The sequence below is a fragment of the Zingiber officinale genome, chromosome 2B, assembly GCF_018446385.1.
Source record: "Zingiber officinale cultivar Zhangliang chromosome 2B, Zo_v1.1, whole genome shotgun sequence".
Taxonomy (NCBI): Eukaryota; Viridiplantae; Streptophyta; class Magnoliopsida; order Zingiberales; family Zingiberaceae; genus Zingiber; species Zingiber officinale.
This window is the reverse complement of record NC_055989.1, coordinates 134,285,110-134,310,329: the sequence shown is the minus strand read 5'-3', so window position 1 is coordinate 134,310,329 and position 25,220 is coordinate 134,285,110. Positions and strand designations below refer to the sequence as shown.

General features: G+C 33.7%; 2 protein-coding genes across 3 annotated transcripts; both read right to left on the bottom strand.

The window, feature by feature from the left end:
- Window positions 1–3,313: 3,313 nt before the first annotated feature.
- Window positions 3,314–24,047, bottom strand: LOC122047363 (transmembrane protein 18-like). Of its 2 annotated transcripts, none has more exons than XM_042608583.1 (5): window positions 23,703–24,047; window positions 11,962–12,191; window positions 9,650–9,755; window positions 3,762–3,910; window positions 3,314–3,671 (listed from the first exon to the last, which is right to left on the bottom strand). In XM_042608583.1, the coding sequence occupies exons 2-5, from the start codon at window positions 12,166–12,168 to the stop codon at window positions 3,576–3,578; spliced, it is 558 nt and encodes a 185-aa protein (XP_042464517.1). In that variant the 5' UTR covers window positions 12,169–12,191; window positions 23,703–24,047; the 3' UTR covers window positions 3,314–3,575. The 2 variants fall into 2 exon arrangements, with proteins under 2 accessions (XP_042464517.1, XP_042464518.1); XM_042608584.1 differs by having other exon boundaries at window positions 11,962–12,113; window positions 23,703–24,045.
- Window positions 21,639–23,688, bottom strand: LOC122047362. Its single transcript, XM_042608581.1, has 2 exons — window positions 22,562–23,688; window positions 21,639–22,479 (listed from the first exon to the last, which is right to left on the bottom strand). Exons 1-2 carry the CDS (start codon window positions 23,177–23,179, stop codon window positions 22,237–22,239), a joined length of 861 nt encoding a protein of 286 aa, XP_042464515.1. The 5' UTR covers window positions 23,180–23,688; the 3' UTR covers window positions 21,639–22,236.
- Window positions 24,048–25,220: the final 1,173 nt, after the last annotated feature.

Sequence of the window (25,220 nt, the reverse complement as noted above, 5' to 3'; positions counted from 1 at the left end):
TACACAGAACCTAACTTAACATGGTTGACCATATCAAAATTAACACGGGGTACTAACAGAAATTTCACTTGCGAATAGAGGGATTCTATTTCAACTTGAGTTAGATAAATGGAAATTTAGTAGATTAGATTAATATAAGTAAATTAGATAGTCATTCTCTATTTGAATTAAATCAACTAAAGAGATCTTGAGTTAATTGATGATAGTATATGTTAGAGGTATAAGATCATAGCAATAGACATCTAAGACTATTGGCAGGTATTGAGTTGACTAGACTGAATTTGATTTGATTAAATATGATTTGAGTTGGATGGAATCACAATAATCAGAAGATAATCTTATGATCTTATTTACTTAAATTGATTAATAGGTGTTGAACCTACTGGAATACATATGGGTTGATTAGAATAGCATTAAATCAATTGAAGGCATAACTAGTAAAAAAAGTCTTTATGATCAATATTTCAATCAATTAGAGAAAGATTTAAGTCAACAATAATTAAATAAAACATCTGTATGAAACTTATTCAAGGTTAGGTTTAAAGGTTATAAATAAAGAGACAAGGGGAGCTCATTGATAACCAGTATTTTATCACAGTATTTAAGCTTTTATATTCATGTTCTTTTATCTTCTCATGTATTAAATTTGTATCTATCTCAAATTTCATGAGTTAGATTCATTCTTGTGCTTTGATGCAAATTATTTCATATTTGTAGTATTTTGTCTAAAGATTTGAATGTGATTTGGTAGGACATGAATTTGGGTCATCGACTCAAGTTGGATCGACCTAAATTGAGCTCAAGGATAGGGCTCAAGGAGGAGGACCAATCTGGATCAATCTAGGTCATTCATCTAAGATCCAAAGAAATCTGGGCCATCCATTACAATCCTAACCATCCAACTCAAGGGAGAATAGATCACCACTATAGATCAAGATTAGTAAATCATACAACCTTGGTGTTAGTTCTAAAGTCACATCACGCACAAACAATTGAAGAGTCTATATAGGCCTAGTTTATGTTGTAATGTATTCTATAAAATGATCTTTAAAATTATTGTAGGTAGATTATCTATAGTACTAAACTCTATCTTTGACCGAGCTCAAGCGGGTCTTTATAGGCGAAAAGTATTGCAAAGAATATTTACTTGGCATAAGAAATGCTCCATCAATATTCTAGAAAAAGGATATCTCTGAACAAAGTGGAATTAAAAAAGGCATATGATATTGTCAGTTGGGATTTCCTAAATGGTGTCATGAATGCTTTGGGCTTTAGAAATCTTTAGAGGATGGATAATGCAATGTGTAACAACAACCTCCTATTCCATTTTTATGAATGGATATTTTCATGGTTATTTCTAAGGCAAAAGGGGACTCAACAAGGTAATCTGATATTGCCTCTCCTTTCATACTCTGTCTGGAACACTTCTCTAGACTAATAAAATTGAGAACTGTAAAGTCGGATTTCAACTACCATCCAAAATGCAGACAAATAAAAAAATACGCATTTGGCCTTTGCAAATGATCTTTACTTATGTCAGGGGAGATAGTGTGTTAGTAAGCATCTTAATTTAAGCTTTAAAGGACTTTGGATTGAATTCAGCTATTACACATGTATTATAGGCACATAGTTGAAGGATATCTAAGTTATAACACAAATATCTCAAGGGTCTATGTTGTTTCATTACTTGGGAGAGCCTTTAGCAACAAGCAAACTCAGAGTTATGCACTATGCCCCCTCTCATAGATAAACTTGCAACATACATTAATGTTTGGGAAAGCAAGATACTATCATATGCAACAAGAGTTGAATTGATTATTCTATGTGACCGGGTTCATCATCTCCAGGATTAATCGGTTCGAAGAGATGAAATCTGAATTACTAAAAAAAAAAAATTAAATTGATTAGGTCAGCACTATAAAGGGTTGAATGTTATTAGTTATTCATCTTTTCTATATTAGCCAGAGTTATAAATAAGATAATCAAATTATGTAAGTCTTCTTATGGGGCTATAAGAAGTTGCCAGTGACATAAAGAGATCCATGATACCCAAAGAGAAGGAGAACTGAGTTTCCGAGAAATTAAAATTTGGAATAGTACCCTTATGACGAAAGTATTATGGAACATCCATACAAAAAAGACTCTTTGTGGATCCAATGAGCCAATGCTTTCTATCTTAAGTCATAAACCATTTGGGAGTGACAACCTAGAAAGGAGATACATCATTGATGGAGAGAGAATTTAATCGAAATAATTAAGATTTTTTTAAAAAAAAATTGAATTCCTGATTAAGCCTAACATAACTTCCAAATTTGATTGATTCTGTCAATTAATTTAGTTTAACCAATCTTTTGCTCACTCTACTCATATTGGTAAAATCCTTTTCAAAAGAAAGTTTAAATGAAGAGTTTTTCACTCTATGTTGATTCTTTTTTCTAATTTAAATGATTTATCAAATATTTAAAAAATGATTATTAGTACAACAATACTTTAAAGTGGTTAGATTTGATTAAGAGGTTTTACTATATAACAAGGGTTTAAGTTAGGTTTGCTTGTATTACTAATTTTTGTGCATTAAGTTTGGAAGGCATGGTTTGATTGACAGAATGAAATATGGAATAAGATATTTTAATGGATGCTTAGTTTTAGAAGCAGAGCTTTTAGGCAAGTAAATGAAGTTCTAGATATGTGACTTTAAAGAATGTGAAAGTCTTGGGAGCATGACATTTTAGGAAGGAAGGCATCAAGACATCAAGCCGTGAAGATGATGAGTTGTAAGAGATTGAATAGTCTTCAGTTCACGTATTTTGAAAAAGTGTAAATGTGGCTAGTAGAAGGCCTTCGACCTAGGAACACAGGTCTTTGGTTGTAATTAATGCTCAAGCTCGATCTCAGAGCCTCACATAGGCTTATAGAGACTTAAGCGAGTAAAGTCGAGACCTTCGAATAAATTAAATTTAAATCAACTGGAGTTGTTGAGTCTATAAACTCTCTACTCGCCAACATAGTGCTTTCTATTAGGCTCATTGAGATGATTAGAAATTTACTGAGTTGATTGAACTGCAATAAAGCGTCCTTGAATTTGAGCCGGGTGAGGATGATTTCAGAAATTTGCACTTGTTCGAATGGTAGTTCTGGGAGATTTCTCTAATACAAGTATCAAACATATTTCTTTTTAATAATTTTGCACAAAGTATGAAAAATGAAGAAAACAGATACAGGGATGAGAGACAAACTCTAAATAACACTGGCTAAGTTGAGCATGTATCTATTAAATTCAATCCAACACATCCATGAGGCAAAAGTAGTGTGATTTGCAAACATATAAAAAGTGTTCTTCATCACATTCAACAACATTTAGTGGCTACAAAGTTGCTGCAAAGAGTAATTGGACTCTAAATTATGTCATCCCAAAATTGTCAAGCTGCAACGTTACTCAAGTTCACTTTTTAAGTCTCGGGACACTTTTAAATACTAATTTCAACTACTCTTCAAAGCCCTCAGAACTCTGACAAGAATTAAAGATTAGCATCAAGAAGCAACACTGGTTTCACAGTAAGAGATTTGAGTCTATCCTATTCTTGCTTGTCACGCCCCACCCGAGCACGGTGTCTAAGTTCTGCCTTTTTCCATTTCACCATAAGATGGCAAAGTGTAAAGAGTGTGTTTACCTGAAACAATCCAAGAAAGAAGAATGAGCAAAATAAATAAATAAAAGAAAGTCATTTGCAAGTACTTGGTGTGAGAGGATGGCTACTAACCACAATCAGTATAGTAATGACAAGTAGCGGGCCAGACCAGAGTACTGATATGAAGACGCCATGGGGATCAAAATAGTTCTGGCTGGAAAAGCTCTGCCACCTTTTCCCTAGGAAACTATTAACCCTCTCAGCAAGATAAACGCCTGAAACTGAAAAAGAGAGAAACCAATTAGATGTTTGGTCAATCAATCCAAATGAATAAACATAGAACACATATTTCAATTAAGTTTTTTATGTATATAACATTTTACTAATATGTGATTGGGGTAATTTTTCAACTATGCAAATCTGCTGGTTTTTCACATTACTTCACATTACCTAAGGCCTTATCAAAAGTGTGACCAGGCCAAACATTTTATTATCCACATGCAATTTTGCTTTCATTTCATTTGTAATGTTGTTAGCATATTTCTTATGTTTGAAATTACTAAAACTATCACATATCATTCAATATTTAAAATCCCTCATAGCCTTTTAATTTTGACATATCTATCATAACAATTAAATTTCATAACAAATCCATCCTACCATTATCTTTTATATTTCATTGCCATTAAGTGACGACATGGATAGTTGAAAATTACAGATTTAATCCAAGCCATCAGCTGCATTAGCAATATTTAAAGATAAATAACAAAGATAAAACCGCTTGCATTCCGGCTTGCCCTGTCTTGGCATGACTCCATGGCCTTCTCTAGCGACATCATTATGTTATTTGTTCAAGCTCCTCTTGGCTATGTCCATCTGCATGGACCTGCACACGCTGCTACAGGGGCAACTTGGCCCACATCTGGGCATGATGCCATCATTGATGCTTGGGATCAGTCCTGTGCAAGGACATACATGTCATGCTTCTCTGCATACGCTACATAGAACTTGACTGCTACATTTATATCCTCCTTGTCACTCTTCCTATTCCTAATATCTTTCCCTCTACATTGCCAGTCTTTTGGGGCTATTCTAGTGATGGGTTCTGAGATACGCATTGATATGAAAATGGCCTTTTTTTTCCTTCCCCAATTGGCTCTATTTTGTTGCCCACCTTCATGGTCGGGGTTTGTGGTGATTAGATTTGGCTACTTATTGGTTTGCACCCATGGTAGCTCTCATCAAGTGTGGAGGTAGATCCTACTCACTCCTTTCTAGCTTGTCTTGTTCGTCCATGTTGTAGTTTGGGGTGGATCTGTTTGACATGTTGCTTCTTTTGATTTTTATACATTATTTTGAACCCAAACAATCATTGTTAATGATGTAATGCTGTTATCTAGATATTCATTGCTGTCATCTTCATTTGTTATTGTTATTCTTGACCTGAGTTTAGTTTTAAATCATTAATTAAATTTGCTTCAGCCTCACATTGTAGAAAGATGAGATTTTTTTGTAGGTGTAGTACAGCTACATTCTATGCTACAAATGGTTGTGAACACAAGAACAATATAATCGGACTGTCTTTTGTATTGGGTTTGATTCACATTTTTCAAGTGTTTAGTATTTCCTTTCCTAATCTTTTGACATATCAACCCCTAAGTCAATAATTTTATCTTCATGCCTTTTCACTCCAGATACACACAGAGATGCAAACAAAAAAGTTGCCTTGGAGTCATTAAAGTTCTCGATAAGATCAAAGATACTGTTAATGGGGTTGTCGGAAATTTCCTTGGTGGATCTGATGTTGCCATCACTTAGGATCATGGATTCCCAAACAAACATCATCTCCTTTGTGGAAAGGGAAGGCAAATAGAATCAAGGCCTTAAACAGACTGGTGGCAGTGTCAATGCAGGTAGCAACCAGGCCAAGCTTCAAGAGTTGGATGGAAGATGTAGGGGCTTTATCATTATTAATTTAACTTTTTAAGCTTTGTTGAAATTGTTGATGATTGAGACTACAATTTTTAATAGCCCATGTCATCACTTAATGACAACTGGATGGATTGGCGATGAAAAGAAGTGATTGAAATCATGCAGTTTGGCACAGCCAAGATTTACTGTCTTGATATGGTACCTCACACTAGGCAGCATTGACAAATCACTATTGTGCCGCCCATGCTGGCATAATATCAATGGCATTTGATGAAACTAATGAGATTCATATTTTATCGTTCTATGTCATAGTGAAATTGATAAAATTTTAGAACCATGAAAGGATGGGGAAGAAATGACTATTAGATGGACCGACTAGCGAAAAAGCGATGTAGAGAGGAAGAGATGTATATCTAAAAGAAAAATCAAGAAGATGAAGTAATCAGGTAGGAATTTGGTGAGAAATCCAGTGAGATGTAGACTTCGATGTTCAATGAAGTTCAAGAGTCTCAAAGTGCAATTTCGTCATTTGAGCGAATGCGTGAATTTACCATGAATGAATGCGCAATTCCACCGTTGTACAAATGTGTGATTAGAGGTGTGATTCTGCCACTGCACAAATGTGCAATTATGTTGTTGCGTGATTAGGGTTCTAGATCCATTCCCTAATTACATAATTTATAATAATTAAACAAATTATAAATTTAGATCAGTTAAATAAAACAATTATGGTTAATCTAGATAAGTTATAACTTAAATAATTTATTATCAATAGTAATTTGGTTAGTTATAATAGGATAAGCTAATTTAATTGTAATATGTAAATATATTAAGTTATGATAACTTAATTATAAACTTAGAAATAGACTTATAAGTGCCTCTTATAAAACATAAATATAGTGAATGGTAAATAAACTTATAAGGTATTGATAGAATTACAAATATCTAATTAAATTATTGAACAATCTAATCTATTGCATGATCAATTATTAAAGTTATCTAGATTTATCAAAGCTAAACAGAATATGATAGATTAGAAATTAACAATCCTAAATTATATTATTAAAAATACTAGTCACAGCTAACATGATAATTTTACTAACACAGGTTCCTAACTAACTAAAACCACTTATGACAGTGGACTTATGTGTTGTAAAATAATAAAAAAAATAGGGCCAAAATTAAAAGGACGCCCCTAGTTATTAAAATCATCAACAGAGCACCTCTTCTTTTTAAAATGTCAAAATAATGTCAATTATTCCTAAAATACTCTTATTTTACATGTTGTAGCAACTACTCCATGGCTACTACTATAGTTTGTAAAATCGCAATCCTAGATCGTAGGATCAGAGCAGCATCAGTGGGATCAGAGCAGGATTGGTGGGAGTGAGATGATCAGAGCAAGATCATTTTTGTTGGGGGCTACTGATGCAAAGCTTAGATAAGTCATAACTTTTGACTCAGGTTGAATCACGGAACCTATAATATATCAAATAGAAGCTCGTTTAGAGATTTACGGTTGGTTACCAGGATTACATGTAACCGCCCGATTTCATACTCAAAAAACATCATTGAAAGCTTTTTCGGAGGCTCAAAAGATTTTTATTTATTTTTTTGTATCTTTTAGATTATTTTATATTTTAGGTTATTTTCATCTTTTGCAGAGTTAGAGTTAGGGTTAAAGTTTTGAGACTATTTAAATCTTTTTAGTTGTTTTTGAGTTAGTTTTACAAAGATGCATATTGTTTGATATTTTGCAAAATCAACCAACCTTTAGAATATTGTTTCTGGAGTTCGTATTCAAAGCAAAGAATTAAATAGCTTCCGCTACGTCAGCTACTTTGTTGGTCTTTAAAATCGGCCATCTTGTGAAATAAGGGAACATTCTTAAGGTTAAATGTGATTATTGTTATTGTGTTGAAATTTTATACTCTTTCATTTTATGATATGAAAATATAAATATTGTTGAGTGTTAATGTGCTAAAATAGTAGTTAAATTATAATTTAATTTAAATTTATACAGGTAATAATATCATTTGTGGTGTCTAATATCATTTGTGGTGATGAATATCGACAGTTGCATGTATATGCAAAATTATTAATTTATTTATATGCAAATAACCTTTTAAAATATTTTTTTTCTAATTATTAATCATATACTATAAAATTTTAAGGATTGTTGGTAGGATGGTATGATTCTATGATCCGATCCTGCATAGAATCACGATTTTGCAAACTATCAACAATACTCGAAACAAGGAGTGCTATTTTGACCTTTTAAAAATGAAGGGTGTCCTCTTTGACAAATATGATAACTAGGGGTATCCTTTTGATTTTTGCCCAAACAATAATTATGAAAATTTTCATTTGACTTAAAATTCTTGAGGACTAGTAAAATAAATTTAGATCTTATTTAAAAGAATAAGCCAGTAGGTTTATTCTATTAGTAAGGTTGTCATGAATAGGTTATTTATAACATAAATTTAGGCTATTGTTGGAGCCCCAACCCCTTTCGTAATTTTCCTCACAATGTGAGTTTGCTTTCCTCAGTATTGCATCAAGTGTTATCATAGTCGAATTTGAGTTTTTTATTGACTCAACATTTGACTTTTTGCTTCCTCTCCACATTTGTAATTGAGGAGGTCATAACCCAACACTCCACCCTACACCCATTTGCAACCCCACTCAACTCAAAGTCCAACCCACCTCCTGTTCCATCATCTCCTCAAATACCATCATAGATGCCTCTCATGATTCATCCCACATTTTCAAATCCTTTCGACTCGTCCCTTCTCTCCCAAATCTCCTCTAGCCACACCATCTTTTCCCTCCACTCGATCTATTCTGCATGCCCCCCATAGCTCATATTAGCATCAAAGGATTGCTCCTAGCCCCTCTATATGAAGGAGGGAACTCCTTGCTCATCAACAATCAAGTCACACCATAAATCCTCCACCACCCTTCCTCCTTGATTCCACAACAACAAAAACTAAATAATAATAATAATAATAATAAGTGAAGCTTCTTTCTTTGTAACCATCACCGACAGACTACCACTTTGTCATCAGTTGACTACCTCCTGCACATCCAAATAGGCAAAGCTCTTCCAACTCCCCACTGCCAAATCCATTGTAGCTAACCTCCTTCCTTTTGTTGATCTACAAGAGTAGTTGCAGTCCACCAATTATGAGAGAACACTTGCATTAAAGTCTCTTGCAAACTCAAACTCCCTATTATGTAGACTCAACTTCTTCTCCCTCTTGCTTGCTTTCGTTTTTGCAAGCCCGACTTCTCCCTCTTTCTTGAGCATATGAAACTTGATTCCCTAGGTAGAAAAGCAAAGAAGAAGATATAATAAGCCCTCATTCATTGGGAGGGATGACTAAGAAAAGATAATGAATAAAATTGACAATCCAATTTTTTCCTTATGCTCATGAAAAGCCAACTAAAGAGAAGATGATGATGATAACACATCTTTTTAGAATTTAAAAGATTTTATTTTGTCATAACAACCTATGCAAATTTAGATTTAGTTTAAGAAGAAGTTATTTTAGAGTTAGTTTTTCTATCAGCAAGTTTGTATGGAATAAATTATTTATAACTAAGTCATTGTTGGAGTCTCTAAAACAAGCCCCAATCCCTCTTATTTAATCATCTTCAGTTTTAATACAATTCAATTCTGTTCTCTTTGTGAGTTCTATGAGTTTGTTCTCCCTTGTGCTGCACCAAAAAGGTTATTGCAATTTACCCTTAACATATTGCATATTATAAAAAAAATGAATAAAATAGTCTAATTCATTTATCAGCCTTTGGAGATTCTTTATTCATTTCAAAATAACAATTAGATCTTGTTCAGGTGAGACAATCATTGCGAATGGCTATTATAAACAAGACACTAAGGTCATTTCTCTTGGTCCTGTTGAATATAAAAGGTTGATGCAAGGAAAGTAGCAAAAAACATAAGAAGAAAGTCCAGATTATCTGGCATCGAAGTTCAGTATATACTGTTAACAAAACTGAAACTGGACAAATTCAAATAAACCTAGTAGTGGTAGTCACAAGTTGGCAAGAGCATGGAAACTACTTACATGCAAGAAGAGACAGGAATAGTTGGAAATTCACATTTTTCCTAGACAATAAAGTTGTAAGCAGCAAAATAAAATGGAAAGCTAATAAGCATATCAACCAAGGCTCCTGCAAGTAAAGGAAAATGTAGAGTTATCAGCAGGAACATAAAAGTGGATATTTATTAAATTTTAAAATAAAAACGAATTTGGGTATATTATGTTATATATGAAGGATAAATGACAAAGTGACATTAGATAAGAGAGCCTAATAGAAACATGCTTCTGAAGTAATATGAGATAGTGATGAAGCAAAATGCTGCAATTTCTTCATGAATTAAGCTAGGGAAGTAAAATTCAGTGAATCTATAAAGAAGAGAATAAAAGGTGCAGAACCAAGTGGCACATCCAGAGCATAGCAAATCCATGGGCTTAAGGATGTAAATAAGTTGTTGTTATGGCTTCATACTTACCACTGTCTCTTCTTAAATTCATGTTAATCATAATTAATTTTCTATTTCATATTTACATGATTCTCCTAATCTTCAAAGATATCAGATTAGTATGATTTCTTTACAAAATTTTGTAAATCTGTTTGATTGAAAAATCTAGCTATGCCTTACATTTACCAATCTGATAAAGAAAGATTATCAGAGTTTGAAAGCATTTTAAAATCGGAAACCAAACAATTTGAATACAACAACAATAAGTATCTCAATTTCATTTTGGCATTTAAAAATATGAATCTAACAATTGAATAAATTTGACTAATCATTTAAGAATGCTACCATAGAAACAAAATGTTATTAAAAAAAATACTTGCATCTAACTGTTGCTACTAATCCATATAAAATTCACTGAAATAACTATCATCAGAAATGAAACAATATATCTGTCACAAAGCTTAAACCAAAGCATCACCTTTATTGTTTTCTGCAAGTGTGAGGAAAGCAAATTTCTAAACAGAGCTATACTCTTTTCTATATCTTTGGCAGAGGTTAAGAATGGCCAATAATATCCCTCTTCTCTATTGTTCTTCTTACACAATCTATTTTCTCCTAGTTCAAACAACACAAGAACACTATTAATGAGGTAGAGAGTGGAGAAACTAAAAGAGGGAGAGAATGGGGAAGAAGGTAAAAAAGGGCAGGGGAGAAGCAGAGGAGATTAGGGTAAGAGGAAGAACTTGGCTGCAAAAGAATAAATGATGAGCTAACTGTAAAAGTGTACAAAGATTTAGTCTTTCCCGTTTTCTTCCCAGTTTGGGAAGTTAACGATGAAAAGAAAATAAGTCAATTTAATTTCTCCACTTTCTATTCTTTCTTAAGTTTCTTCCTAGAGCCCGGGTGTCATGGTTAGGCCTTCCAGTGATAGATCAGGGATTTAGAATTCGAAATGCAGTTATGGCATATTATTGGGAATTTTTCTCTTTAATGGGTAGCGGACATGAGAATGTTGGCTATCAGGATGGGCCTCCATGTACATTTCCCCGATTTACCCTAGCGGCCGGTGAAAAACTTCCATAGAACCAAGCCGATCATCCCAAGTTCGACGTTACCTGACCTGGTTAATCTTTTTTTTAAAGTTTCTTCCCGAGAAGACAATAGCATTTACATGATATTCTCACTTTTCTCTCCAAACAAAAAAAGGGCCTTGATCTTGCAAACATCCATATCACACTGACCTCCCCTAGACCCTCAAACAGTCCATTGGATCAGAATGTATTTATAAAGTATAAAATTGTCAGCCAAATCCAGTTTAAATGAAAAGAATCCAGTTTGAACAAACAGATGTTTTCAATCACATTTCAAACTAAAAGGAATTTGAGACAGATCGCAATACCTTCCCTCTGGTCTACCTTCGAATCATAAATGATCCAATAACTCCAATGTATCTAGGCATCTAACATTTAGTAACTTAATTATATAGTGGTGGCAATCCAAGATATTGGACTCTCAATGTAATAAACAGACCATACTTCTCAATATAAAATTTAATCATTCTCACTATGTTCTCTCCTCCTTTCCCTTCTCCCTTTACTGGTTTTGCATCAGATCCAGAAAAAATATTCAATAGATAGTTTTTTCAACACGCACTGAATTCTTATGTCTTAGGGTAACAAATCTAAAGATCTAGAACATGAATTGCAAAAAAAAAAAAAATCCAATCAAATTCAATGAAATTCTGACAATAAATGTCTTCCCAAATTCATGTTTCTTTCCTAACTTCCTAAGATCTAGACTTGATATCATATTGAAGATGTCTCAGAAGGATACAACCAAACAAAGGCAGCAGTGCAACAAATGCATGGTATTGTTTAGGTTAAAGAAACACACCTTCCAATCAATTGCATGAAAGAAACCAATGAAGTTATCAACTGCTGGTCCAAATCCACTACGAAGTTCGGCAGAGAACTTTTCAAAGAGATCAGACACAAGATCAACGTGCTCATTCAGTGCTGCTTTCAGATCTTCCATTGCAGTAGTTGCTTCAAATACAGTATACGAAAGAACTAAGTTGTAATGCACAGTCACATTCTCCATACACCATTAGTGAATTGATAAAGCTATTTGAGAACACACAAGGTGAGTGCAGAAATTACTGATGGTCACTACATAATAGTTCTCATAATAAGCAATATCTAAATATTAGCATATTCAGACATCAAGAAGTAGCATATTGACATCAAACTATGATCATATTGAAGGTTGATCGATGACGTTGAGAGAAAATTTGGGTTTTAGAAGATCAATTCCTTTGAGGAATGTGGTGAACTAAACCTTTCATGTGCAAGCTTGAATTGAAGGAATTATTTGGGAAAAATGCAATAGCATTTAATTCAGTGCTACAATTGAAGTATGTCTCAGCAATGAATAAAAATAAACAAGGGTGAATCCTATGACAATATACAGCTGGAATAACATAAAGTGTTTATCTCTTATCTTGAGGCTGCCACATAGATGTTTCCATGCTTTTTTTAATATTCCACAAGATATAGAGACTTTCTTAAATGATAAGATGTAAAAAACCAGAATTGTCTCATATTTCTTTGTCCATCTAATTTAAATTAATGGAAGTGAATATTTTGATAGAAAGCCTACAAACTACAATATGCTGAAACACAAAAATCAATATTAGGTTCAAAAATTTAGGTAAAACTCCAAAAGTGTTCTTAACTGTCCATAATACAAACTACTGTTATCATTATGATACAAACTTTGCCTCCATTCCAATACATGGAAAAAACTCTTTGAAGGTTCATAAGGAATTAATTGCATGCTAGTTTCCAATAAAATTAAACATTCTATGATGATAGTCATATTACGATATTCGATATTATCGTTAATGAGTTTCTCACAAATTCTTTAAATATTACTTTAAGTAATTTTGCATGAATTGCTTCCCATCTTCTAAAGCAAGATGATTAATTATTTAAGAATCTCTCTAAAAGCATCATAAATAAAGTAGCATACGCAGATTGAACGCCAATATAAATTGAGAAAGGAAAAAAATTATGCAAGTGAAATTAATGACCGATAAATAAATAATATCTATGTAATAAGAATTAATTTTACAAAAATTGAACTCTGCACGTCAAGTTATGCTTCTAATTCTTATCCAAATTTCAAAAACTCAATTTCTGTGCATCTAAGGGGTCGTTTGATTCTTTCCTAGGAATAGAAATCGGAATGAGAATCATAGTATTGTGAAATGGGAATGGGTATGAACATGGATATCACTCTTAAAAACAATGTTTGGTTAGTTGAATATTTTCTATCGGAATAAATCAAAATTTCCTTTTTTAACTTTAAAGCAAAATAAGAGAAAATTAGATGTGAGAGAAAGTTAAATGTGAGAGAAAAATATGATGAGAGAGAAAGTGTGATAGAAAATAATAAAGAGAAAAAAAATATGATAAAAGAAAATAAGGAAAGAGAGTGTGATGGGAGAGAGCATAATAAGAAAAGATGAGAGAGAAAATATGATGGGAGAGGATGAAGAGAGAAAAAGTATAATGAAAAAAAAAATGAGGAGAGAGAGTGTGATGGAAGAGATTGAGGAAAGAGAAAGTACGATGAAAGAGAAAGTGTGATGAGAGAGAAAATATAATAAGGAAAAAAGAGGAAAGCGAATGTGATGGGAGAGATTGAGGAGAAAAAAAGTATGACGAGAGAGAAAGCATGATGAGAGAGAAAGTATGTTGAGAAAAAAGGGAAGAGTGTGATGGGAGAGATTGAGGAGAGAGAAAGTGTGATGAGAAAGAAAGAATGATGAGAGAAAAAGTGTTGAGGAAAAAAAAGAAAAGAGAGTATGATAAGAGAGATTGAGGAGAGAGAAAGTATGATGAGAGAGAAAGTGTGATCAGAAAAAAAAGGAAAGAGAGTATGATGGAAGAGATTAAGGAGAGAGAAAGTATGTGATAAAATGAGAGAGAAAATTTGATGAAAGAGAACAATGAGAGAGAAAGTGATATGAAAGAAAAATTAAACAAATATATTTTGATATTTAATACTAAGGGGGGGGGAATTTTAGTTTTGGATTAAGGGTATTTTTGGAATAAGGCAATATTTTGATTGTTGAAAATAGGGTAATGGCTCATTGAAGGAGGGAGACATGGGAATGAGTCATTACCCAAGTATAAGGATTCATTCCCTTGTTTGTATTTCCATTCTTGTAATCCAAATATCAACAATGACAATCAATAATTGTTATTCTCATTCCCCACTCTTATTCCCCTAAACCAAACACCCCCTAAGTTGTGCTACTCTACGTTCATGACAAAGTGTACAAATAATCCCTCTTTGCTCATTCCTCCTAACGAACTACTATCATCATCTCCTTCCCCAACATCCCTTTTTCTCCCAAATTTGACCCCTAAAAAAAAAAAAGAAAATGTTGCACTCTCTGCTAGAGTAGCCGCAGCGCTCCATCTGTCTGTTTCTAGGCGCACCCCAGGAGGCATCGCATCCCATGCACTAGAGAAACCAAGGAGGACAGAGTGACTTGAGGGATCTACGCAACAAAATTTAAGGTCTTTGAGAGATTCCACGAAAGATTTGTCCTGTAGGGCAGTTCTACCGAAGCATCCTTACAGCATCATCATCCACAGATATTTGTGTAGAGAAGGCAAAGTTTGAACTACAGAATCTAGAAGAAAATCGAGGGAAAAAAAAGAATGAAAATCTCATCTATTTCACCTAGCTGGCCCAAGTGCTAAGGTCTGCGAGATCCAGTACCAAAATCCAAAGAAATATGAATAATTCTCAGTTACCAGGAACCCTAACATCACAGAAAACACCAGCGAGAAACACAAAGACCGCTGATTACTTGGCCCGAGGGACGAAGCAGCCGGTGCGGCTGTTCAACGGCAGTGATGGTAATCGAGCGCAAGCGAGGCCATAAATCTGAAACGACGTTTTTATATGATGCACTTTCACGGCAACGATCGAAGCAAGCACCGAGGCCCACAGATGGACGAATAACTAGGACGGTATACATTTTGGTAAAACAATTGCTACTATGCTCTGCTTCTCGCGCTAATCTCTTCTTACGTATGCTCCGCCACTACTCATTTTAATAATAATATTTAATAAAAAATGGAATTTTTTTATTTATGCTATTCTAAAATATTTCTTAATAGTTAATAATTCAAATTATAAATATTTAACATTAAAATTGGGTTGAGAATTAGTGGGTTAGGAGCACACTTTCTCTCTCCTCAATCTCTCCCATCACACTCTTCCCTTTTTTCTCAACATACTTTCTCTCTCATCATGCTTTCTTTCTCGTCATACTTTTTCTCTCCTCAATCTCTCCCATCACATTCGCTTTCCTCTTTTTTCCTTATTATATTTTCTCTCTCATCACACTTTCTCTCTCATCGTACTTTCTCTTTCCTCAATCTCTTCCATCACACTCTCTCTCCTCATTTTTTTCTCATTATACTTTTTCTCTCTTCATCCTCTCTCATCATATTTTCTCTCTCATCTTTTCTTATTATGCTCTCTCCCATCACACTCTCTTTCCTTATTTTCTTTTATCACATTTTCTCTCTCTTTATTATTTTCTATCACACTTTCTCTCTCATCATATTTTTCTCTTACATCTAATTTTCTCTTATTTTGCTTTAAGGTTAAAAAAGGAAATTTTGATTTATTCCGATAGAAAATATTCAACTAACCAAACATTGTTTTTAAGAGTGATATTCATGTTCATACCCATTCCCATTCCACAATACTATGATTCTCATTCCGATTTCTATTCCTAGGAAAGAATCAAACGGCCCCTTAGATGCACAGAAATTGAGTTTTTGAAATTTGGATAAGAATTAGAAGCATAACTTGACGTGCAGAGTTCAATTTTTGTAAAATTAATTCTTATTACATAGATATTATTTATTTATCGGTCATTAATTTCACTTGCATAATTTTTTTCCTTTCTCAATTTATATTAGCGTTCAATCTGCGTATACTACTTTATATATGATGCTTTTAGAGAGATTCTTAAATAATTAATCATCTTGCTTTAGAAGATGGGAAGCAATTCAAGCAAAATTACTTAAAGTAATATTTAAAGAATTTGTGAGAAACTCATTAACGATAATATGACTATCATCATAGAATGTTTAATTTTATTGGAAATTAGCATGCAATTAATTCCTTATGAACCTTTAAAGAGTTTTCCATGTATTGGAATGGCGGCAAAGTTTGTATCGTAATGATAACAGTAGTTTGTATTCTGGACCGTTAAGAACACTTTTTACATCTAACATCAACTTTAATACATGTTTTTTTTAAAATAAGTGCTAATCATATAATTGTTAATTTTGTAGGGATGCTTAGGAGCATTAGATGGAACATTAATTAAAGTTACACCTCCTACAGAAGATAAACCTCGTTATCGCACTAGAAAAGGGTGTATTTCAACAAATGTATTAGGTGTTTGTTGCCCAAACATGCAATTCATATATGTATTGCCTGGTTGGGAAGGATCAGCACATGATGGTCGTGTGCTTCGAGATGCGATATCAAGACCGCATGGTCTAAGGGTCCCTCGAGGTACATTTGCGTTGTAATGTATACTATGAATTTTATTTTTTAATGTTACTAAACAATTCCATTTATTATTCAACAATAAAGGTTGTTATTACTTGGTTGACTCTGGATATTGCAATGCAAATGGATTTCTTGTCCCATACCGAGGACAACAATATCATCTAAAAGAATTTGATGGCCATCGACTGGAGACACCAGAGGAATACTTCAACATGAAGCATTCCAAGGCTAGGAATGTTATAGAAAGATGTTTTGGGTTGTTAAAGGGAGATGGAAGATTCTTGCATCACCATCATTTTTCTCCATTCAAACCCAAATTCGGATTGTCATGGCATGTTGTCTCATTCATAATTTGATGCGCAAGTTTATGAGCTTTGATCCACAAGAGTCACTTATAGCAGATGAGGAAGAGAAATATGATGGGGGAAGTGACGATGAAGAAGTAGAGTATATTACACAAATTAATCCAAGCAATGAGTGGTCATCATTTAGAAATAATATGACAACTAATATGTATAACACATGGTCCACTAGACATAGTGACAATGTTAGTGATTGAGTTCTATTTTGTAAGCATGTTATAACAATTACGTGTTCTGATTTTATATATGTATTTGAATGGTACTAGTTGTACTCACATTATAAGATTCATATATTGGTATATTTATGTGGTGTTTTGTTTTATATGTATACTCGACATTATAAGATTTATCCATTAGTCATTACTAATGATTAAAAAAGTTCCTTTATGCCAATATGATATTTCTTACACTATCAGCTTTTTTGTTAGGATGACTACAATTACTCCATCAATTGCACGTGGAAGAGTGAAAAATAAACAATATTGGACGGATGAGGAGGTGGAAGTGTTGGTTGACGCTCTCATAGAACTGGCTTCCGATCCTTTGTGGAAGGTAGATACTGGTTTTAAAAATGGTTATATGGTTCAAATACACAAAATGGTATTGGGTAAGATTCCAAGTTTCAATAAAATAGTTATTCCTCATATTGAATCCAAGATCAAATATCTTAAAACCAAGTACAATCCCCTCTCTGAGATGTGTATGCAAAGTGGGTGTCAGTGGGATGACGTGGAGCACAAGATTAACTGTGAAAAAATGAATGGTGTCTGGTAAGAGCTTTGTATACATCGATCATTTTTTAAGATAGTACTGTAGTGATTATTTCTCATAATAGCAGTACATTTTCTAAAATATTATTTTTTATTTTGTATCTCTGTTTGTATTATTTTGTGTAGACTCACCCCAATGCTGTTGGATTGAGGGATTTTAAATTTCCATATTTGCGCAAACTGGACATTGTGTGGGGAAAGGACAGAGACACGGGACTTAGTGCTGAAGATGTGGTTGATGCAAGCATGGATACTAATTGGCAAAAGAATTTGAATGTGAGTTCTTCCTCGGACAATGAAGATGAATCTGTTTTGGACATCCTATCACAAGGCTCACCTTCGAGTTCGTCATGAAACAATGGATCGAAAAAGAGAAAAAAAACTTTCACCAAGAAGGGAAAGTTTTTACAAGAAAAAGAAAGCAGCAACACCCCAACAAATCATTGACTCGAGATTGGACAACTTTACCAATAAGTTTAAGGTCATTTGCGATCAAATGGCAACACAATATGCTACTATTACAAATGCTTTGATTGCAGAGTCTAAGCCAGAATCCTTAGGTGGTGAAAAAATGCAAGAGGTTATTGCTGAACTACTTAATATTGGCATATCTCCAATGGATGTTGGTAGGGCTGCTGAAATTTGTTCAATGACCCTGACAAAGTTCAAGTTATGTTTGCATTGCCAAGCCATTTGTGGCAATCCTATGTGCTTGGATTTATCTATCCATCTTCTATCCCATGAAACATGTGTGGATTCATGTTTTTTTTTTTTTGATGTTAAATAACTAGGTTATTTTGCATTGCATTCGGTATTTTTGAAGTTGTAATATTGTAGTTAGGCGCATGCAATATTGTGTTAACCTAGTTATATTGTACGTCAGTAAAAATATTTTGTAATATTAGGCATCGGCTAGACAAAAACTTGTATCAATGCTGCAACTTTAGCACTTGCTAATTCAGATTCTGTTTTATTTTGATGAAGTTACTGTTGGCATATATTATGTGTGAAATTTATTGTTTGTTGGCTTTCGGATGGTGCAGGAAAGAGAATGAGGGAGCTATGCTGAGTTGGTAATGGAATTCATTGAGATTGGTGTGACTTTGTTTAAGTTTGTTTTGCAGTGCTTGATTTTTATCTGGTGTTGGTGAATATGGCCTCTGGTGTATGAATTTCTTGTGTATGAGATGTGCTATGTTGTATTTTGTGTGCAAGTGTTGGTGTTTTTAAGTTTATAGGTTGATGTTTGGAGATTTCTTTAGGGAAGTGGATGTGATGATGCAGATTTTTGGATTCTCAAAAGATCTCTATTGTCATTGGATATGCTGATATTTGGATATTTTTATATGTGGCATTTGGTGCTGTTGGCTTTTGACTTTTGGATGGTGTATCTCATTTATTTTTCTTATACTGCAACGGTGAAGAAATGAAGCTATTATTTGGTGAGCTATTTGGTTTGAAGCTGTGTGTGACGCTGATGTTCTTATTTTGAGGTTATGATCTGATCTTTGTATGCTCTGGGTTTTGTAGCTGGTGTCATTTCTGATATTTGGAAATATTTATTTCATCTAATGAATAATTTGTATAGGTAACATATACATTTCATGTTGAAAAGTAAATAAAATATAGGTAACATATATATTGATATTGAAATTCTTTCATTAGCAAACCAAACACCATCTATGGCAATGGTAATGATTTCCTAATACGAACCAAACAGCACACTTCTATCAATCATATTCATTCCCATTCTCTACTTCTATCAATCCCAATGTCATTCCCATTCCATGGTTCTAACCAAGCAAGATCAGATCATAACCTCAAAATAAGAACATCAGCGTCACACACAGCTTCAAACCAAATAGCTCACCAAATAATAGCTTCATTTCTTCGCCGTTACAGTATAAGAAAAATAAATGAGATACACCATCCAAAAGTCAAAAGCCAACAACACCAAATGCCACATATAAAAATATCCAAATATCAACAAATCCAATGACAATAGAGATCTTTTGAGAACCCAAAAACCTGCATCATTACAGTCACTTCCCTAAAGAAATCTCCAAACATCAACCTATAAACTTAAAAACACCTACACTTGCACACAAAACACAACATACCACATCTCATACACAAGAAATTCATACACCAGAGGCCATATTCACCAACACCAGATAAAAATCAAGCACTGCAAAACAAACTTAAACAAAGTCACACCAATCTCAATGAATTCCATTACCAGCTCAGCAGAGCTCCCTCATTCTCTTTCCTGCACCATCCGAAAGCCAACAAACAATAAATTTCACACATAATATATGCCAACAATAACTTCATCAAAATAAAACAGAATCTGAATTAGCAAGTGCTAAAGTTGCAGCATTGATATAAGTTTTTGTCTAGCGGATGCCTAATATTACAAAATATTTTTACTGACATACAATATAACTAGGTTAACACAATATTGCATGCGCCTAACTACAATATTACAACTTCAAAAATACCGAATGCAATGCAAAATAACCTAGTTATTTAACATCAACAAAAAAAACATGAATCCACACATGTTTCATGGGATAGAAGATGGATAGATAAATCCAAGCACATAGGATCGCCGCAAATGGCTTGGCAATGCAAACATAACTTGAACTTTGGCAGGGTCATTGTAACAAATTTCAGCAACCCTACAAACATCCATTGGAGATATGCCAATATTAAGTAGTTCAGCAATAACCTCCTGCATTTTTTCACCACCTAAGGATTCTGGCTTAGACTCTGCAATCAAAGCATTTGTAATAGTAGCATATTGTGTTGTCATTTGATCGCAAATGGCCTCAAACTTATTAGTAAAGTTGTCCAATCTCGAGTCAATGGTTTGTTGGGGTGTTGTTGCTTTCTTTTTCTTGTAAAAACTTTCCCTTCTTGGTGAAAGTTTTTTTCTCTTTTTTGATCCATTGTTACATGACGAACTCGAAGGTGAGCCTTGTGATAGGATGTCCAAAACAGGTTCATCTTCATTGTCCGAGGAAGAACTCACATTCAAATTCTTTTGCCAATTAGAATCCATGCTTGCATCAACCACATCTTCAGCACTAAGTCCCGTGTCTCTGTCCTTTCCCCACACAATGTCCAGTTTGCGCAAATATGGAAATTTAAAATCCCTCAATCCAACAGCATTGGGGTGAGTCTACACAAAATAATACAAACAGAGGTACAAAATAAAAAATAATGTTTTAGAAAATGTACTGCTATTATGAGAAATAATCACTACAGTACTATCTTAAAAAATGATCGATGCATACAAAGCTCTTACCAGACACCATTCATTTTTTCCACAGTTAATCTTGTGCTCCACGTCATCCCACTAACACCCACTTTGCATACACATCTCAGAGAGGGGATTGTACTTGGTTTTAAGATATTTGATCTTGGATTCAATATGAGGAATAACTATTTTATTGAAACTTGGAATCTTACCCAATACCATTTTGTGTATTTGAACCATATAACCATTTTTAAAACCAGTATCTACCTTCCACAAAGGATCGGAAGCCAGTTCTATGAGAGCGTCAACCAACACTTCCACCTCCTCATCCGTCCAATATTGTTTATTTTTCACTCTTCCACGTGCAATTGATGGAGTAATTGTAGTCATCCTAACAAAAAAGCTGATAGTGTAAGAAATATCATATTGGCATAAAGGAACTTTTTTAATCATTAGTAATGACTAATGGATAAATCTTATAATGTCGAGTATACATATAAAACAAAACACCACATAAATATACCAATATATGAATCTTATAATGTGAGTACAACTAGTACCATTCAAATACATATATAAAATCAGAACACGTAATTGTTATAACATGCTTACAAAATAGAACTCAATCACTAACATTGTCACTATGTCTAGTGGACCATGTGTTATACATATTAGTTGTCATATTATTTCTAAATGATGACCACTCATTGCTTGGATTAATTTGTGTAATATACTCTACTTCTTCATCGTCACTTCCCCCGTCATATTTCTCTTCCTCATCTGCTATAAGTGACTCTTGTGGATCAAAGCTCATAAACTTGCGAATCAAATTATGCATGAGACAACATGCCATGATAATCCGAATTTGGGTTTGAATGGAGAAAAATGATGGTGATGCAAGAATCTTCCATCTCCCCTTTAACAACCCAAAACATCTTTCTATAACATTCCTAGCCTTGGAATGCTTCATGTTGAAGTATTCCTCTGGTGTCTCCAGTCGATGGCCATCAAATTCTTTTAGATGATATTGTTGTCCTCGGTATGGGACAAGAAATCCATTTGCATTGCAATATCCAGAGTCAACCAAGTAATAACAACCTTTATTGTTGAATAATAAATGGAATTGTTTAGTAACATTAAAAAATAAAATTCATAGTATACATTACAACGCAAATGTACCTCGAGGGACCCTTAGACCATGCGGTCTTGATATCGCATCTCGAAGCACACGACCATCATGTGCTGATCCTTCCCAACCAGGCAATACATATATGAATTGCATGTTTGGGCAACAAACACCTAATACATTTGTTGAAATACACCCTTTTCTAGTGCGATAACGAGGTTTATCTTCTATAGGAGGTGTAACTTTAATTAATGTTCCATCTAATGCTCCTAAGCATCCCTACAAAGTTAACAATTATACGATTAGCACTTATTTTTTAAAAAAAACATGTATTAAAGTTGATTTTAGATGTAAAAAGTACCTGAAAACATTTCCACTTCTCATCTTGACAATCCTGAGTAATAGGTTCTGGCTTCTTGAGCAAAGTAGGATATAATTTTAAAATTGCATTAAGAACTTGATGAAATTGTCGACTCACTGTTTTTGTACTACGGTAAAAAAGTAGGCTAATTGTTCTACTTTTTTTGTGATGAGCCAAGGTATATATGAACATTGCTACAACCTCCTCTATGGATGTGTTCTTAGTGGGTTTTAGTCCTCCAATGTTTGCTACCATATCACACAATATCCTAAAGGTTGCTCTATCCATGAGAAGTTGACTAATGCAAGCGGAATCACAATCCATTGTCAATCTACACATCCATCTCATTCGATTGACTCTTTTTTCTTCTTTTGTTTTGATATGACGAACATTATCTCGAAGGTATGAACAAATGAGTACATAATATAGAGCAAATAACAAGACCAACATATTGTTGGTTGTTTGTTGAAGCAATAATAGTTTCTTTAGTTTTCGCTGTTGTTCGGTAATAGGAAGGCGAGCCATTTGATCTACATAAAAAAAATCCAGCAAGTAATTGTAACTTCTGGATTGGAAGGTTGTACAAGCATCATTAGTAACAAGCAAATTGGTAACCATTTTTAAAACAAGAAACAAATGATGGGCATCATATATTGCAAGCAAATCTCTCAAGGTGCATCTTCCCTATAAATCAAATAACCATGTGTTTTAAGTTCTGTTTTCCATATTCTTCTTCATAAGAAGAGCTACTAAAAATATTCTTCTTCTAAAGGATCAATATCATATAAAGATCAAGATCGAAAACAAAAAATGCCAAGGCAACGGGCAACGCTATGAGTGGAAGAACATTGACAAAGTTGCAAATGGCAAAAAGATAACATGGAAGAACATTCATATGAGTGGAAAACAAATACATGCTGATGAGCAGCATGTGTAGAAGACTACAAAGAAAATAATTCATTTTACTTGGTTAAATGCCAAGGCAACTAAATAGAAAGATTGAGACAAAAATAAAAATACCTAAAATGACTTGAAAGAACAACTAGCAGAACAACTTGTTCTGCTTAGATCAAGAGCAGACCAAAATCAGAACAAAATCAAGATCGCAAAAAAAAAGATGCCTGGTTAGGAGATAGCTCACCTGGCGAGGAACTGGTCGAGGAGAGGGAAGAGTCACGGCGAGAACACGTCACGGGGAAGGAAGATTCCCGACGAGGTCGACGTCGAGGAAAAAACCTAACGTCGAGGAGAGGGAAGAGCTATGGCGAGAACACGTTGAGGAAAACTCGCGGTGAGGAACGACATTCACCAATGCGTCGCCGAGAGGGTGGAGTCACAGTGAGGACAACGGCGAGAACTGGTCGGGAAGAGTTGTGGCGATTTGGATGGGAGAAGAAAAGAAATAGGGCAGATGGAGGGAGGAAAGCAGGCGGCTAAATCGGGATCGGGAATGAAATTTGCTGGGGATTGGAGAAAACTCATAACCTAGTATATGGGAGTGACTGTTCAGTAAACAAACCCACTTACCAAACAGACCACATGTTTCCCATACCCTTTCCCTTGGTCAACTCCCTTTAACCAAGCAGGCCGTAAATTGTTTATTTGGAGGTGTGGACGTTTAACCAAGCAGGCCGTAAATTGTTTATTTGGAGGTGTGGACGGAAGATAAAACAGGAATCAAGAAAAAAAAATGAAGAATAATGAAAGAGGGAAAATAAGACCTAGCTTTGTCACGGTGGAGGGTAGATGGACATTTAAGTAAATTTTTGATAAAGTAAAAAGCAAAAAAAATGAAATTCCGCGTGAACAAATTTTTTTCCCTAATTTTACTTTCCATACATCAGTAAACAGAGGTTAAAAGATCTTAAAATATAAGATAAAACAACAACAACAGAATCTTATCTTATTTTTTTATCGTACAAACACTCTTATTCCAATAGTTAACCATTTAAATTAAAATTGCTATATATATAATATTTTTTTATCAAAAATATTATATTAATATAAAAATAAATTTAATCAGGTTAAAATACTTCCAAATTAAAAAAGTATTCAATAATTGTAATGAAATAAGAGCAATTTTAGAGTATAACAGTTTTTTTTAGAATCTACTATAATATTTTTAGAAAAAGGTATTTTTTAAATAAAAATAAAATGAGACATTATTTGGATGTTTTTTTAAAACTAGGATATTTTGTTATGAAAGCGAAAAATAGGGAGTATATATTTTTAAAAACTATATTAAAATAAAATTTTATATTGTTTTTAAAATAATGATTTGTTTTTTATTATATTATATTGATAATTGAAATTTTGCTACTTGTTAGTCCTTATTAGAATTTGGTCGTCAATTATCAACCATATATATGGCATAAATGCACTTTGTTTATCTCAACGTCCACGTCAATTCGTCTCTAGATTAATACGAAGGAAGAAAATTATAAATGTCTACTAGTTATTAGTACAATGTATAAGACATGAGAGAATGTATGTTCGAACACGTCGAATTTCGATCTCATGACCTAATATGGTAATACCTCATGTTTTAACCATCATATTGTCCCTAAGGGACAATGATCAACTATATATGGATCTCATAATGATGGAACTATTAAACCCTCCAATTATTTAATTGGACATTAAAAATCGAATCTCAAGT